Source organism: Ictalurus punctatus, chromosome 9 (genome assembly GCF_001660625.3).
Source record: "Ictalurus punctatus breed USDA103 chromosome 9, Coco_2.0, whole genome shotgun sequence".
Lineage (NCBI taxonomy): Eukaryota > Metazoa > Chordata > Actinopteri > Siluriformes > Ictaluridae > Ictalurus > Ictalurus punctatus.
This window is the reverse complement of record NC_030424.2, coordinates 22,002,241-22,016,959: the sequence shown is the minus strand read 5'-3', so window position 1 is coordinate 22,016,959 and position 14,719 is coordinate 22,002,241. Positions and strand designations below refer to the sequence as shown.

The window sequence follows — 14,719 nt, the reverse complement described above, 5'->3', positions numbered from 1 at the left end:
ACTGTCCCCCTCTGGCCTCTCCCCCATTGGCCTGCATTCACACTGCACTTATAATTCCAGGCCTAAGTACGATTACATCATAGGAAGAAAAGCACTCTAGCACAGCACAATGGAGTCCAATATGTAACGTAACTTTTTTTGTGGCTTCTTTTGGAGTCGTTTGGGGCGTGGTGACACACGGCCCTCTCCCATGCTTAATAGATTTATCACTTTTGCAGCAAACCAATTTTCACTTAATCATGCCGCACGTAGCAGAAGATTTTTATGGAGTCAGCTGACGTTGAGGAAGGAATTTGTAGCTTTACTCGCCGACTGCAATTATCGTTCATCAGTAATGTGAGAACCATACCTGTTATAAATCCAAATATTCTTGAATTGAAAATTTCCATGCTCGACCACGGTTAGCAATCACACTAGATGTGTATCATGCCTAAGTCCAACTGACTCCCGTGCACTGTACGGAACGATCACACTAGTCAAAAGAACTTTGGGATTCAAACAGGTCGCCTAGTGTGAGTACACTATTACAAAAATGCATGTGATTGGATAAGCTGCCACAGATGATCTGCTACAGAAGCCAAGCTGGTTCACATTTCGAAAACTAAAGTCAATAAGCTACGGGGAGTTTTTTTGTATATCCTGATTCGATTCTGCTACAGTATGTTTCCAGTATTTGGATCCCCTGACATACATTACTGGGTCCAAATTTGGACTATGGTGTGCAAGTTGATGACCCCTACTCTAAACTAACATTGATGTGACGTTGTTCTGTAACTTGATGCTGGTGTGACTTATAACACTAAGTCCCATCTGAACAACTAACATCAATTAAAGTAAACAGAAAAAAATATTTGCGTGACTGCAGCCTAAGCCAGACACATCATGCATTATGTTCAGTCACATCGTATGTTATATGAACTGTGAAGAGAAATTTTAGGAATCGCATTTGGCTCATGAAGGTAAGACACAGGCACACACAGTATGAATTCGAAAAATATGATTTCAGATAAAAGACAGCCGCTGGTACCACATACACAGTGGTACACTGTAGATTTCATGCAGGTTTAATCTTTTCATCAAGTCAAAATTCTCTCCTCCCCTCCAATAACACTTTTAAAGCAGTCAAACTAGCTAAAAATATGCATTTTTATTATTATTCATTCCTCCGTATTATTTTGATTCACACTGCCTCTATGGAACAGATGGAACGTGAAGAAGGGAGGTCTAACAAAATGGACTGAGTGTAAATCTATGAGATACCACAGACTTTCCTTTATATTTATACTGTCCATAGTTCATTCTCCTGCACTCCCAGGATAACAGATCTGTGATGCAGTCCATAAATCACTTCATTAGCATACACACGACACACATAGTTCTTCCTTTGACTTTGAAGATAGAATCAGAAGCAGGAAACAGGGATGATTATTTAGGATGTTTAACATCAGATGTTTCACACTAGAGAATAGATTCCCTTTCTGTGGGAAACTCAGTGAGAATGGTATTAATGGTGTTTATGTTACAGCACTGTATTTACTACGAGCTGAAGACATTTGCATATTTTTTGTTTAGTCTACAAAAAAATTGTCATGGTAAAAATTTCTGGAAGTCATGAAAGTGACGTACCTGTGTCAGGTAATGGGCACCTCTCACAGGCCGAGCCCCAGGCCTTTCCCACACGGCTGCAACAGCAGATTTGCTTGGTGATTTTCTGGGCCAGTGGATGGCTACATGAACCCGGTGAAATGGAGCGATAGCATGAAGCTTGCTCCACAGAAACTGCTTTATCAGCTGTAAACATCACAAGCACATTAACATAGATTTGGATTGTATTCTGCCTCAGTTGTAAGCATGTAGGTTAATACATGTAAATGTAAAATGGGAGAAACATAGTACACAATACACAACTGACAAGTAATTAATAAGACCCTGTTTACACATGGCCATGCCATGCATCTTGTATCTGGATTGTGTCCTCATAAGATTTTAACCACATTCATTTTTATTTGTAACCAAACACACCTTTTGATTGGCCAGACTGACTGCATTGCTTGTGGATATGCAAATCAGCTTTATAAATTGACCAACACCAACTTCCAGTGCTGTTCTTCATTTTTAGTCGCATTATTTTTTATGTCGTTGTTAAACTAGCTTTTTTTAAAAAAGCAGTGAAATTAGTATTCATGAAGCATGTGCTTCACCTAAACTGCATCTCAGACCTCCTGAAGTGGTTTGAGTGATTAGACTTGTTTGTGCTTTTACACTCCAATTTTTATGACCAAGGGTGAATGGGATCTATGAGTAAATGCAACATCTTTCAGAATCTAATGTCACCATGCAGAAGGTCTGATTGAAAGCTTATTTTCTAAACCTTCTCTCCAATTTTTAAAGAACACTAAGTATATGATGTGATGCGATATGGGTAATCACACTGGTATTTTTTGGAAGATCTGGACTGGAGGTTGTGAGTTGAAATCCCAGCCATGTCAAGTAACTACTGTTGAGCCTTTGAGAAAGGCCCTTAAATCTCAACTGCTTGATTTGGATCCTCTCTTAATCGTGAATTGCTTTGGATAAAATCATCTGTTAAATAAATAAAAGGAGATGTAAAACAAGGAAATGTCTAAAAAAAAAAAAAAAAAAAAAGATGGAGAATTTAGTGTTCTGGATCTTCCTTTGACAACAGGATATCCATAATTTTTCCAAAATGTTTTATTGATATTCCTCATTTTTCCAGCTCTGGGAATGAATGCCTTTAAAATTTCATACTTTTCCAGACCTGCTCATAAGCTGTTATTTAGTGTGTTGTGTTGTATACTGAGTGTGTATAGTTGTGTATGTGTGTTTGGTGTAACTCACAGACACACTGACTGCGTGCAGCATCCAGCATGTATCCAGGCTTACACGTGCACCTGTAGCTGCCCTTAGTGTTCAGACACTCAGCATGTTTACACACCCCAGGAAACAGACACTCGTTGATATCTGACAGTATAGGAACAGAACATAAGAATGAAACAGCTCAGGATTGGAATATTTTCCACTATTATATCTGATACCTGATATTATAACAACCAGAAGAATAAAATTAAACACATCCCTCACCATTTAATCCCCCCCCCCCCCCCCCCCACGCCATCACACTGACAATTTGGTTTAGGAAATCTGAATGATGAACGATACATGAGAATGTTTCTGAGAGGCGTATTTGAGAACGATTTCTTTGTTATCTTTACGCCTTGATAGGTGTCCAAGCTCTACACTGGCAAGACAGTTTTGATCAAAGCCATGAGAGCGCACTGGAGTAGAGTAAGGAATATGATACAGATGAGGAGGTGGTATGAGCTCTCTCTCACACGCACACGCTCACATTTATTTGTGAACAACATGCAATAGGTGACCATAACCTGGCGCTCATATATAAACACATTGCCTTGAACTGATGTTTATTCAGTTCCAATAAAAACACAAAAAAATCTATGAAACTGAAGTAAAGGATGAAAGCTTTATTTGTTCTTTATTCTGTGTACACGTGGATGAATGTAGTCTTACACCTCTGCCTGTTCACAGATTTTTATTTGTATTGAACTGAACAAACGTCCTTTAGCCTGATAATATATACTGTTTAATCACGTAAGCTTTAATGATCTGATTGGTCTGAATTAAGTAGTCTGAATAAGTAGTTCTGGCTATAATTCAAATCACAGGTTTATATTAATGCACTCATTCTAATACATTATAATTTCTATAAGTGATTGTTAGGACCATTGTATGTCTTTGTAAGGAGATATTGTTTATTTAACATTGAAGGAAGGAGTCTCCAGTGTCTGCGATTTGGAACGGTCAACACATTTTCCACCACAGGAGAGTCTTCAGGATGGAGCACTTTGTGGTTTCTCTGTAACATCCATCCATCCATTTTCTGTACTGCTTATTCTATGCAGGATCACTTTGGAGTGCTGGAGCCTATTCCAGGGAATTTGGAGCACACCTGGACTGGGTGTCAATCCATCGCAAGGTACAATCGCACACACACTCACACACCCATTCACATACTATGGACAATTTGGAAATGCCAATCAGCCTACAATTCATGTCTTTGGCCTGGGAGAGGAAACCAGAATACCCAGAGGAAACCCAGGAAGCACAGGGAGAACATGCAAACTCATGTGCACACAGGGTGAGGCAGGAATCGAACCCCCAACCCTGGAGGTGCGAGACAAAAGGAATAAAAACCCTGTGGGACATGTTGTTATAGGAAAATAATCAGCTTCTGGTTGGTAAGAGTAACTCCACTTTGTGCCAGGACTCATCACTTCATCCCATAATTGATTATTGTCCTATAACAGCACACCCTGTAATATTTTATTCTCTACATATCTGTCTCTCTTTTTCAAGAGGGTGATTAATTTTATTCTGTTTTATTTGATTATCTTATTCTATTTTATTACATTGTCTATTATTTTCAAATCGCCAGTGTTTGTACTGTTCACTTTCAGTAAACTGAGACAGATAAGTTTTTGCTTTGTACAAAAGGGATAGAGGGAAAGCAGTCCAATCTCACCTTCATTAACACCAGTGTTGTGAGTTTAACAGATATGAGCGTTAGAAAGAACAAAATATCACTTTCACGTTCAGAACATTGGCGTGTTACTAAGAAGGAAACAACATCAGGCTCACATCCAGGGTATTAGTGTGTTATTATTTCGCAACTCTTTAATGATGTGGTCTGCTTCTGTGAAGAAAGGCATGGTGCTAAATAGCTCACATGCCATATTCTCCCGAGCCATGACAACTATTTAACAGAGCTGGAAGCTGTACTTCTCAGTAGTGATAACTCTCTGCCATTTTCCATGAGGCAGGAAGGAGATAGAGGGACTGATGGGGAATCCAGCTGCCACTGATGGGGAGATGAAGCAAGGGGTTTGAGAGGTCTGAAGAGCTGGCAAGCTTTTGAAGGGACACTAATCTGTGCATCACCGACCCTGTATGAGTGGAACAGGCAACAGCTACAGTGAATCACTGCCATAATATGAACTGCAGGATATGACACATGTCCAAGATTGATGTGACATTCAAATGCAATGTGGTAAGAGAATATCTTTGTGTGTGTGTGTGTGTGTGTGTGTGTGTGTGTGTGTGTGTGTGTGTGTATGCGTGTGTGTGTGTGTGTGTGTGTGTGTGTCGGTGATTATGAGTGTTTGGCATACACATACACAGCTTGGCTGAAATGTCATCAACCTGACAATGACAGAAACCCACAACTAACAGCTCTCTGTGCGTTGGCAGTTCATCTGACGGGGCAAAATTATCCCTCGTTTTTTTTTTTTTTGGAAAAGGGAGATGTGCAGGAACGAGACTTTGAAGCCAGCCAGAAAACATTGTGAATAACTGTCAGCTTAGTTTTGGAGCATCCTGAAAATGCAAAAGCTGGAACCAGGAACATCTTGAAGTGATCAGAGTGAAGGGAACTGAATCAAAGCAGGATAAATGACTCGGGCCGTTTTTGACACCAGTTCAGATGGCATGTGTCTGACTCCGCAACACTTTGTGCAAGTTTAAATCTGGGTCCTTCGGTGGAAATGGAAACAGTATTAGAATGATTGACCAAAATCACCAAGAATTATTGGCACCCTCAATAAAAATAAGTTTATTTTCGCGCTAAGAAAACAATTGTTCATATAAGAACTTAATTTCAAGATATAGCATTTTCTTTGCCCTGTAATGGACTAGCATCCCATCCAAGGTGTATTCTTTCCTCACGCTGGATACAACGCGACCCTGACTAAAATATGCGGTCGCTGAAAATGAGCGCGTGAGCAAGCTTTTTCTTTCAAAGACATTTGTGCCAAAACTATTGATACTCAAAGAAATATTTTAATTAAATCTATTACCTAGTTGTCCTCGTCTTGTGAAGATTGATGGTGTCATGAATTCTGTTAAGTACCATCATGTTTTAGCTTGAACTAAGCATACATCGAAATCAATACAAAAATAGTTCAAGGAGCAGAAACTCAGTGTTTTGCAAAGGCCAACTCAGTTTCTGGATTTGAACCTGTGGTCTGAACTGAAGAGGGCAGTCCACCATGCACACAAACCTAAGCATGTAAAGACATTTGAAATATTTTGAAAGAGAATGTTCAAGACCCATTTACTAGTGCCTCCATCCTTGTTATACTGTACAGTTAGAGACTGTTATTCATGAATTATTAGGCATAAGAATGTAGTTAATTCTAAAGTAAAGAGCTTTGTTACAATTACACCATGACGTTATATTATATGAATAAATGATATAGGTGCCAATAAATGTGAAAGGAATTTTGCATTCATGAAATAATTTCTTGTTTTGTTACATTAACATGTCTATGAATAACTAAAACCAGATATTAAACTTGTACTTATAAACACACACACACACACACACACACACACACACACACACACACACACATATATATATATATATATATATATATATATATATATATATATATATATATATATATATATAAATGCTCTAGCAATTAAACCACATTAGCCTCAACCACTCATTCCAAATAAGTTTTATGTGAACTAAAACTAGGAGATTACCTCATACTCATTATGGCATAGTACTCGCAATAAAAAAAAGAACTGATTACTACAATGATCAATTAAAAAAATATATGAATTCCTCATTATGTCATATGAAATCTCTCCTGTTCAGAGTCAGAGTTATGAACATTTGTTTTCCTATTCATTTCAGTATAAACTCTTGGTAAGACGAGTAGCTTACACAAGGAGTCTACGGGCCATGTGTGTGTACTAGTTTTGTTGGAGATCGCATTTATTTTCACTTGCAGTAGATGGATGATGGTGTGTGCTAACCTCAGCTCAACCCCTCTGAACCAGTCATTTTGTTCCCACTGGTATTTTTTTCTCACAATTCACAATTCTTTTATAAAGGCCTGATGGGATATTTATGAACGTACAAGGATGCACAGGAACGTTTATGGCGCAATGTAACCCCAAAGTTTGGAATAAAAATCTCGTTCCAGTCAGTCCTTGAAAATATGAGGCCTTCATTAGAATTCTTAAAGGTCCACATGGACGCATGAAATTGCAAAGTCATACGCAAACGTCAGAAAAAAAAAGAGCAGGTCAGACGCTACTGAACATCGCATTACTTACCTTGACAATGAGTTGAATTCATTCTTTTATAGCCTCTAGGACATTCCACTAGGCCATTTGCAATCACTGCATAAGCTGTAAAGAAAGGAAGAGGAAAGAATATAAGAAACTAAACTGAAAATTGCAGATGTTCACATCTTGGACGAAAAACTAGGAGGTCTATCGGTTGGCCAAGTGAGTTGTAAGAGATATGTTACTGATCTCCATCATTTCCATTTATAGTTTTACGCCGCCATCCAGAAAAGTACAACCAGATACAGTACATCATACCATGTGTCAAGCCCCGGGTTAAAAAAAGGGGCTAAAACCCACACTGGGAAAACTTACAGCACGAAATACATTCTAGTTAGATTGAAGTCATCTGTTTAAAATGCATATTCAGTATGTAACATAATAAGTTCCAAAAACCAACAAAACCACAATTCTACAGAGAAAAGGGAAGCATGCTAGATTACTTCCCTGGTAAAAGCAATGAGGCTCAAATAGTTGGATGTAACAACCATCAAGTAAACAAACAGAAGCAATTGTAATCAAAAGAGTGGACTTGATAGGAACTGGACCATTAATCCTACATTTCCAAACATTTCAAATGTGCTAGATTCAAGAAGGAAACAGCTCATTAAATATCACACTAATTGAAAAGACAGCAAGTAGGTTTCCACTCAATATTAAATTGCTCTTCAGGGGATTAAAAAACTTTTCAAGCTAATTATAAAGTTACAGGAATCTGTATTCCCACACTACTTTGTGGAGAAAAAGATCAGCACCTTGACTGATTTTTATACTCAATGGAGAAATAAGATCAGCACCTTGACCAATTCTTGACCTTGACTGTCCAAGGCCAGATGAGAGTTCCTTAATTAATGCCGCAGGATAAAAGGACAGAATAAGATGTCCACATATACCTTCACTTAATGAAGACTACATATACACAATACAGTCAATAAAAAAACACTAATGCTGCAGCAATTAATGACCAAAATAAAAAAAAAAATAAATAAAATAAAATAAAATTATTGGTTAATCTACAAGACAAACATTTTCTCATTTCAGAAAACAACTCATGCCCTAAAGCCAAGCTTGTTTACGCTCTGTATCTTTGATTATGCTTTCACTTATTTTATTTATAATGAATTTTCTGTTAATAATGCATTTATGCGGATAAGAATTTGACTTAATCAGTACCAAATCAATTTGAATCAATTAACTTGTATAGTTTTTATTAGTACTATTAACTACTATTTATTAATTAATTAATTTATTACTATTTATTAATACTATTAACTGTATGTAATTATATACAGTACTATAACTATACTGTAACCCAGTAGCACTGACAAACACTATATTGTTTATTTTTCTTAACATACATCAGGTCACCATCTTGCTTCCAGTTCACATTAAAGATGCTGGCAGTCAATTGAAAAAGAATTGACTCCCTGATTCCAGAAAAAAATTAAGAGTAAACCCTGATGGTTAGGAGTCAATTCCACACACCGAGAATTATTCAAAAATTATAGAATTTCGCATCTGAGTGTTTCAACACCTGGCGTATTTTGACCTTTGTTCAGAATTTTACTGGTTGGAAAAAATCAGGGCTAGAAGCAAGGTCTGGTAAGACCTTTTCCCAGGGATTGAGACTGTTGGCCCAACGGTTACACTGATGAATGTCAGTAATATTGTACTGTAGTTATAATCATAAAATGCATATTAGTTCCAATATAAGTGAGTGAATGAAGAATAATCTAGGTTCAAGTGGTGCTTTGCGTGTAAAAACAAACCACACATTCACATGACCCATTACAGGACTGGACACTAGAGACTACAGTACAAACACTAGAGTATAAAACCAGTCATTTGATAAAGTCCACCACCCCATGTTTGTATGTCATCAGCAGTGGGTAAGAGGAGGAACCCAATCCCTCTTCCAGCTAGTGATAATAGAGGAAGCTTCTCTATTTGTTTCATTTTCCTCCCAAGTGACAACTGTTCACTCCAACTCAAGCTATACTGCCAACGATCTGTCCTTCTGGGAGTATGCTGACCTTTTGTGCATAAACTGAAGGACGTTGCAGAGGAAGCAGTTATGGTCAAGGTAAGTCTAAAACAACAGCTAGAATGAAAAATTGTTAGGAATGTCTTACAATAAGATTCAACTGAAGTTAATCACAGTAGATTGAACTGAGTTCAAATAGACCACAGGTTTAAAATGGGTCTCATACTGATGCTAAAGTTTTGCAAAGTGGTTTATCATCGATTAATGTATTTAATCAGAAAACTAAAAGTCAATCAAGTTGTTGTTTAGTTTAATGGGACCCTTAGCTGAACTTGTAAGTTCTCTTTACTTTGCTGCTCATATTCCAGTTCAGATATAGGGCAGAGTGTATCAGGTAGCATAGCGGTCGGGAATCATAGCCGATTATGTGAATAATAGCTGCTAAACCCCTGTTTCACCAGTAATCTGATCCTGCTCCCTGGTATTGGGGAGTTTTAGTGTCAGAGGAGTCTCTGATCCCCTATAAGTGCTGGATTGGGCCACAGCAGTTCAAAAATGGTTTCACAAACAGAGAAAGTGAGCTGGAAGCACTAGGAGATAAATGGCAGGAAGAGGAGTTAAGGAATGAGAAGGTTGTATTTAACGAGGAGATGAGAGAGTTGAGGATCTGAAAAGATGATCTAAGAACTCAGAAGTGTTTCACTTTTATGTCTTTTGAGAGGAAACAAATGATCACTACGTGTGTATGTATGGATCAAGCCTGTTGACAGACACCTCTTCGCTCCACACATTTTAAAACAGTGATTATAATTACATACAACATGAATGTGTCTGCACACAGTTGTGTACTAAACCTTGCTCTTTACAACATGAAACATGAATGCTCAGCTCAAGACGGTTCCCAGATGGATACTAGATTTAATGTGCTATGTAAGGAGCATTCAGAGTGACACAGGTAACCGAATATGAACACGTTATTCAAAATGAACAGATAATGTGTTCTAAACTAATACATGCACTATTCAGTTTTTCTTTTGAAGAAAGCTTGCCAGTAATGTTAGCATCAGGAAAGAGATTCTGCAGGACACAAGAAAAACTGCATGAGTGAGAGCTTTTTACTTTCACACGGATGTGAACAAGTGGTCAGATATGAGGCTCCGGGGACAAACAACAACCACATTCATTAACATGCGATGCATTTACATCATTTTGACTTTTATAACTGTCTGGTTAGGGTCATGGTGGTTTCAATTATAAAAAAATATCTCTGGCAGGTACAAGCAAAAATGATCAAAAACAGTCCATTGCTCATCTGTAGTTCGGACCAATTATGAACTCGAGTGATGCAGCTGGAGTTGAGGAGCTGAGCCAGAATTCAGAGCATACTGTAGTTAGAGGGTTGCTATTTATTTCAGAAAAAAACTTCCGAATATCATGGACATCTGTGAGCTCACATACGTATAATGGAGCAGATAGCGCTATCTTCCAAGTGTGTTATGCTGCCCTGTGGATGTGGAGGTTAGCTTCACATGTCTTGGCAGAAGCACATGTTTGCCCCACCCTCCCTAGTTGGTAGTTGTCATGTGATAGGGGAGAGCTAGCTAGTGAGTTGGAACTGGCAGGACCAAATTGAGGAGAAAATGGGGTGAAATCTGAATAAAGATACAGATGTACTTATATTTGGAGGTTAAAATCCGAATACAAATACATATATACAGATATTTGGGGCACTAAACAGAGACAGATATAAATATCCTTAGACGCATGCTTTTGTAGAATGTTTGTATGTGACTTTCTGTCACTGCTGTTATTTACACACATTACGTTTTGTCTATTTATAGCAAAGCTTCTTAATTACAGCAGTACTATTCACCACAAAATACATTTCGGCTGTTTTTACAGCACATTTACATGCGCATGTATGGTTTGTATAGCTGCATAGTGAAGTGGTGCTATTATGGAAGTACCACACAGGAAGCAAGATTTTAGGAGATAAATGAATGGCTCTTTTAGTGAAACAGGCCAAGAAAGGGAGTCAAACTGGCTAAAGCATATCAGAGTTCATTGATAAAAAGCAATGATTGATGATTTAGAGCTATCACAAGGAGGATCACCCTGTAGAGTGGAGAGTGCAACATTACTTCAGGAATAACGTCACAGGTGCAATGAGAGCTTCCCGCAGGACCTAGTGTTCTTTACTCAAATCCAAACAGCCAAACAAAAAGCATCAGAAGTGAGTAGAATGTGAGTCGGAGGACAGACAGCGATGTTCCTTACAGTAAGTGTTCTAAATCTGTCTTCATGCAGGCTGACCTGAGAGCCCTGGAACACGGGTGAACAGGAGGGTGGTTGAAAAAATGAAGACTTCCATGTTAGTATTAATATTGAGGCGGCTGTGGTTCAGGTGGTAGAGCAGGTTGTCCACTAATCGTAGGGTTAATCGTGGTCAAAAAATGTTGTTTATTTTACTGTAACAGCAGCTCTGATAGTAGCTGCTGATCAGTTGTATAAATGATATAAAAGTAAGTCACTCTGGATAAGGGTGTCTGCCAAATTCCATAAATGTAAATAAGAGGAAGAAAACACTTCAGAATGTGCCGTTATTGGAATAATCAATAAGGTGCTCCATCACACCTCACTTATTTTCCAATAACAATTTTTCCTTATTTTCCACACCCTACTTTATTTTATTCCTTATGTAATAGACCACTTTTTAGATAAAAAACATAATCAAGGCTGTCTGGTGAGTCCCTGATGTTTAAAACCAAAGAGTCGTGAGACCAAATATTGATTTAACTTCATTTTTTACCCTTTACCTCTCATTATAGTGCATTTTTTATATTTAGAAGCTTTGCACAGTACTGTATGTGCCAAAACTAGGAGAAACTCAAAGCTCTTTAATCAGGCGAATGACAAAGCTGTCGCCATTTAATCTCATAGCTCATGCAGTCACCCTGTTTTTTTCCACTGACTAAGCCTGATTAGAGGAAGTCACTTTTTCAGAGGAAACATTTACTTTTTTCACTAAAAACTAAAGCTTTAGCCATAAACAGCTTAGATTAAGTGAATACACGTTAGGAAATTAGACACTGCTTTTAAATTGGCTCACTAATGAATGAAAACAAAGTTTCTGGAACATTAATATGTTAAACCCATCTGATGTGTTTGCTTTTTAATAGTTGTAGTATAATACTTCAGCTCTGTGTTTAAACAAATGGCATTTCAACTCGCTGGGCCGACAAAGACAATTTCTCGTGCTCTAGTGTCTGTTTGTGACAAATTCAACACGACAGCGTTGCTGTTTCCATCCTTAATGATGCATAAATGTATCATTGCATAATGTACAAATAGGTAGAAGAGAGATGTTTTTTCTAGTTTTCAATGTTCTGTGTTACTCTCCTCAGCAGCATTCAAAAGTTAAGCTCCACATCAACCTTCCATCCATCCATTTTCTGTACTGCTTATCCTACAGCAGGGAGCCTACGCCAGGGGACTTGGGGCATGGGGCAGGGGACACCCTGGATGTTAAATTCACACACACACACACACAACAGACAATTTAGAAATGCCAGTCAACCTACAATGCATGTCTTTGGACTAGGGCGGAAACCGGAGAACCCAGATGAACCCCTCGATGCACAGGGAGAACATGCAAACTCCAAGCACATAGGGTGGTGGTGGTGGGAATTGAATCCCAATCCTGGAGGTGTGAGGCAAACATGCTAACCCCACAGTATCCCCCGCCACATGAACCTTCATTTATTTCAATTAGTGCAAGAGCTGAAAAACCTGCATGTTCAATGAGACTCTTTTTAAGGCACAAACTACAAAGTAACAAGGCGCACGCAACAATTATGATCTCATTAGAAACACATTTCAACATTATGTGTGATTTATTGTCTTTACTATGCTGTCACAGTCACTTGCAAATGAAAAATAGCCTTAGCTGTTAATTATGATGAGCCACAATAAAAAACTAAATCCCTGTAATAGAACTGATTTCCTTGTCTAACAATACAGCCAAATGAAAGTGACATGTAGCAAAATACTTCTCTTCAATTTTGTCAATCATTCTAATCTCTGGGTTTTACTGTATTAAGCAGATGATGTGCAAGAATATGCCAAGAATAAATCATCTATACAATTATTTTTACATTTTGATTCAGGGGCCAAGTTCCTGATTTTGATAATGGTCATTAACAAGTGTGTCATGTTTGATCATGCTTCAGCATGCAACTTTGTCGTTGATTAATAGTACATTAAGCTGATTGCTACAGCCTCTTTTCCACTGAGGGGTGAATGGTTCAGAGCAAAGGAGAATTAAGCGAATCTGAACGCTTTCAACTTGCACTCAGCCAGTTTGTCCTCAGTGTGACAGAATAATGTGGTTTGGGATGGCTTGATGGTATTCACTGACTGGTACTGCATTCACATCAATATATAATCCAATGTCATCTTTCCTCTTTCAGTATGCAGCAAAACATCCAAGATCAGGTTGTTCCAACCTCACAAAAACATGCTGGTAGTTGGATTGGCAACTCCAAATTACTGCAGATAAGTGAGTGAAAGGGTGTGTTTGATTCCCTGCAATAGTCTGGCATTCCATCTAGGGCGTGTTCCTGCCTCACACTCGGTGTTCCTGGGATAGGCTCTGGATCCACCCCAACTCTAACCAGAATAAAGCATTTACTGATGATAAACAAATGAATGCTCAAGATTTAGTCATTAGATTTAAATTATTATGGCAGAGTTACGTTCAGAAGCATTTAAAAGCAATCTTTGCTAGCTGAGACACATCATTCTTAAGAAAATAGGTTGATCATACTGTAAATAATGATCATTAAACTCCAATCATTCAGCCATTCAGATGAATACTGCCTCTAAATCATGGCTATTTTTTGCCACTCATTTACGGTGAACTGTGCTAATCTTGTTATAAATAGATTAAATGAATAAATAACAGCACACATGTATTTTAGCTTAAGAAATAGCAGAGGAAAATGTTTAGATTGGAAGGAAGGAACCAGGATTCAGACTGGCACTTCTCGCCCCATACTGTTTCAGTGATAGCTTATGGGGTCCTGTAGAAAGTGTTATTTATTTGTGACCTTGGGATGGTCATGATCTCTGTCTATGCTGACTGGCAAAAAAAGGCCAAGTGATGACCCAAAAAGCACCGTGTCAGATGCACACAGACAAATGGGCCTTCATAGTCACATACTGTAGGGTGAGTGTTTCATGGGGATATACTATACATAGAGATATCCCTACAAATGAGACTGAAAACAAAATCAATTTCAAATTCTAATGGCACTTTTCATGACAGTGGAAATTGGAATGGTATGATTCATAATCCAAACACAGAACCATCCGTACCCTCATAACTCAAGACAACTAAGAGAGACTTTGATCACTAGTCTACACTATTGGTTTACACTATTTATAGCTCCTCTCATATTATATAGAGTAAATGATTGGTTACTTAGGCACTGTCCAGTGGAAAAGATATTGGTAATGACTGAAAACAAAGAAAACAAGTTAATTCCAAAGTAATAC

At 38.1% G+C, this 14,719-nt stretch overlaps 1 protein-coding gene across 2 annotated transcripts in view; it reads right to left on the bottom strand.

The window, feature by feature from the left end:
* The window catches only part of LOC124626008 (latent-transforming growth factor beta-binding protein 2), a 123,346-nt gene that overhangs the window by 41,859 nt on the left and 66,768 nt on the right, over positions 1-14,719 (bottom strand). For both annotated transcript variants that reach the window (XM_047157434.2, XM_017476525.3), the window contains exons 9-11: positions 7,168-7,242; positions 2,860-2,982; positions 1,627-1,791 (exon numbers count right to left, since the gene is read on the bottom strand). In XM_047157434.2, coding sequence (XP_047013390.2) covers positions 1,627-1,791; positions 2,860-2,982; positions 7,168-7,242 — 363 coding nt within the window. The remainder of the gene's footprint in view (positions 1-1,626; positions 1,792-2,859; positions 2,983-7,167; positions 7,243-14,719) is intronic.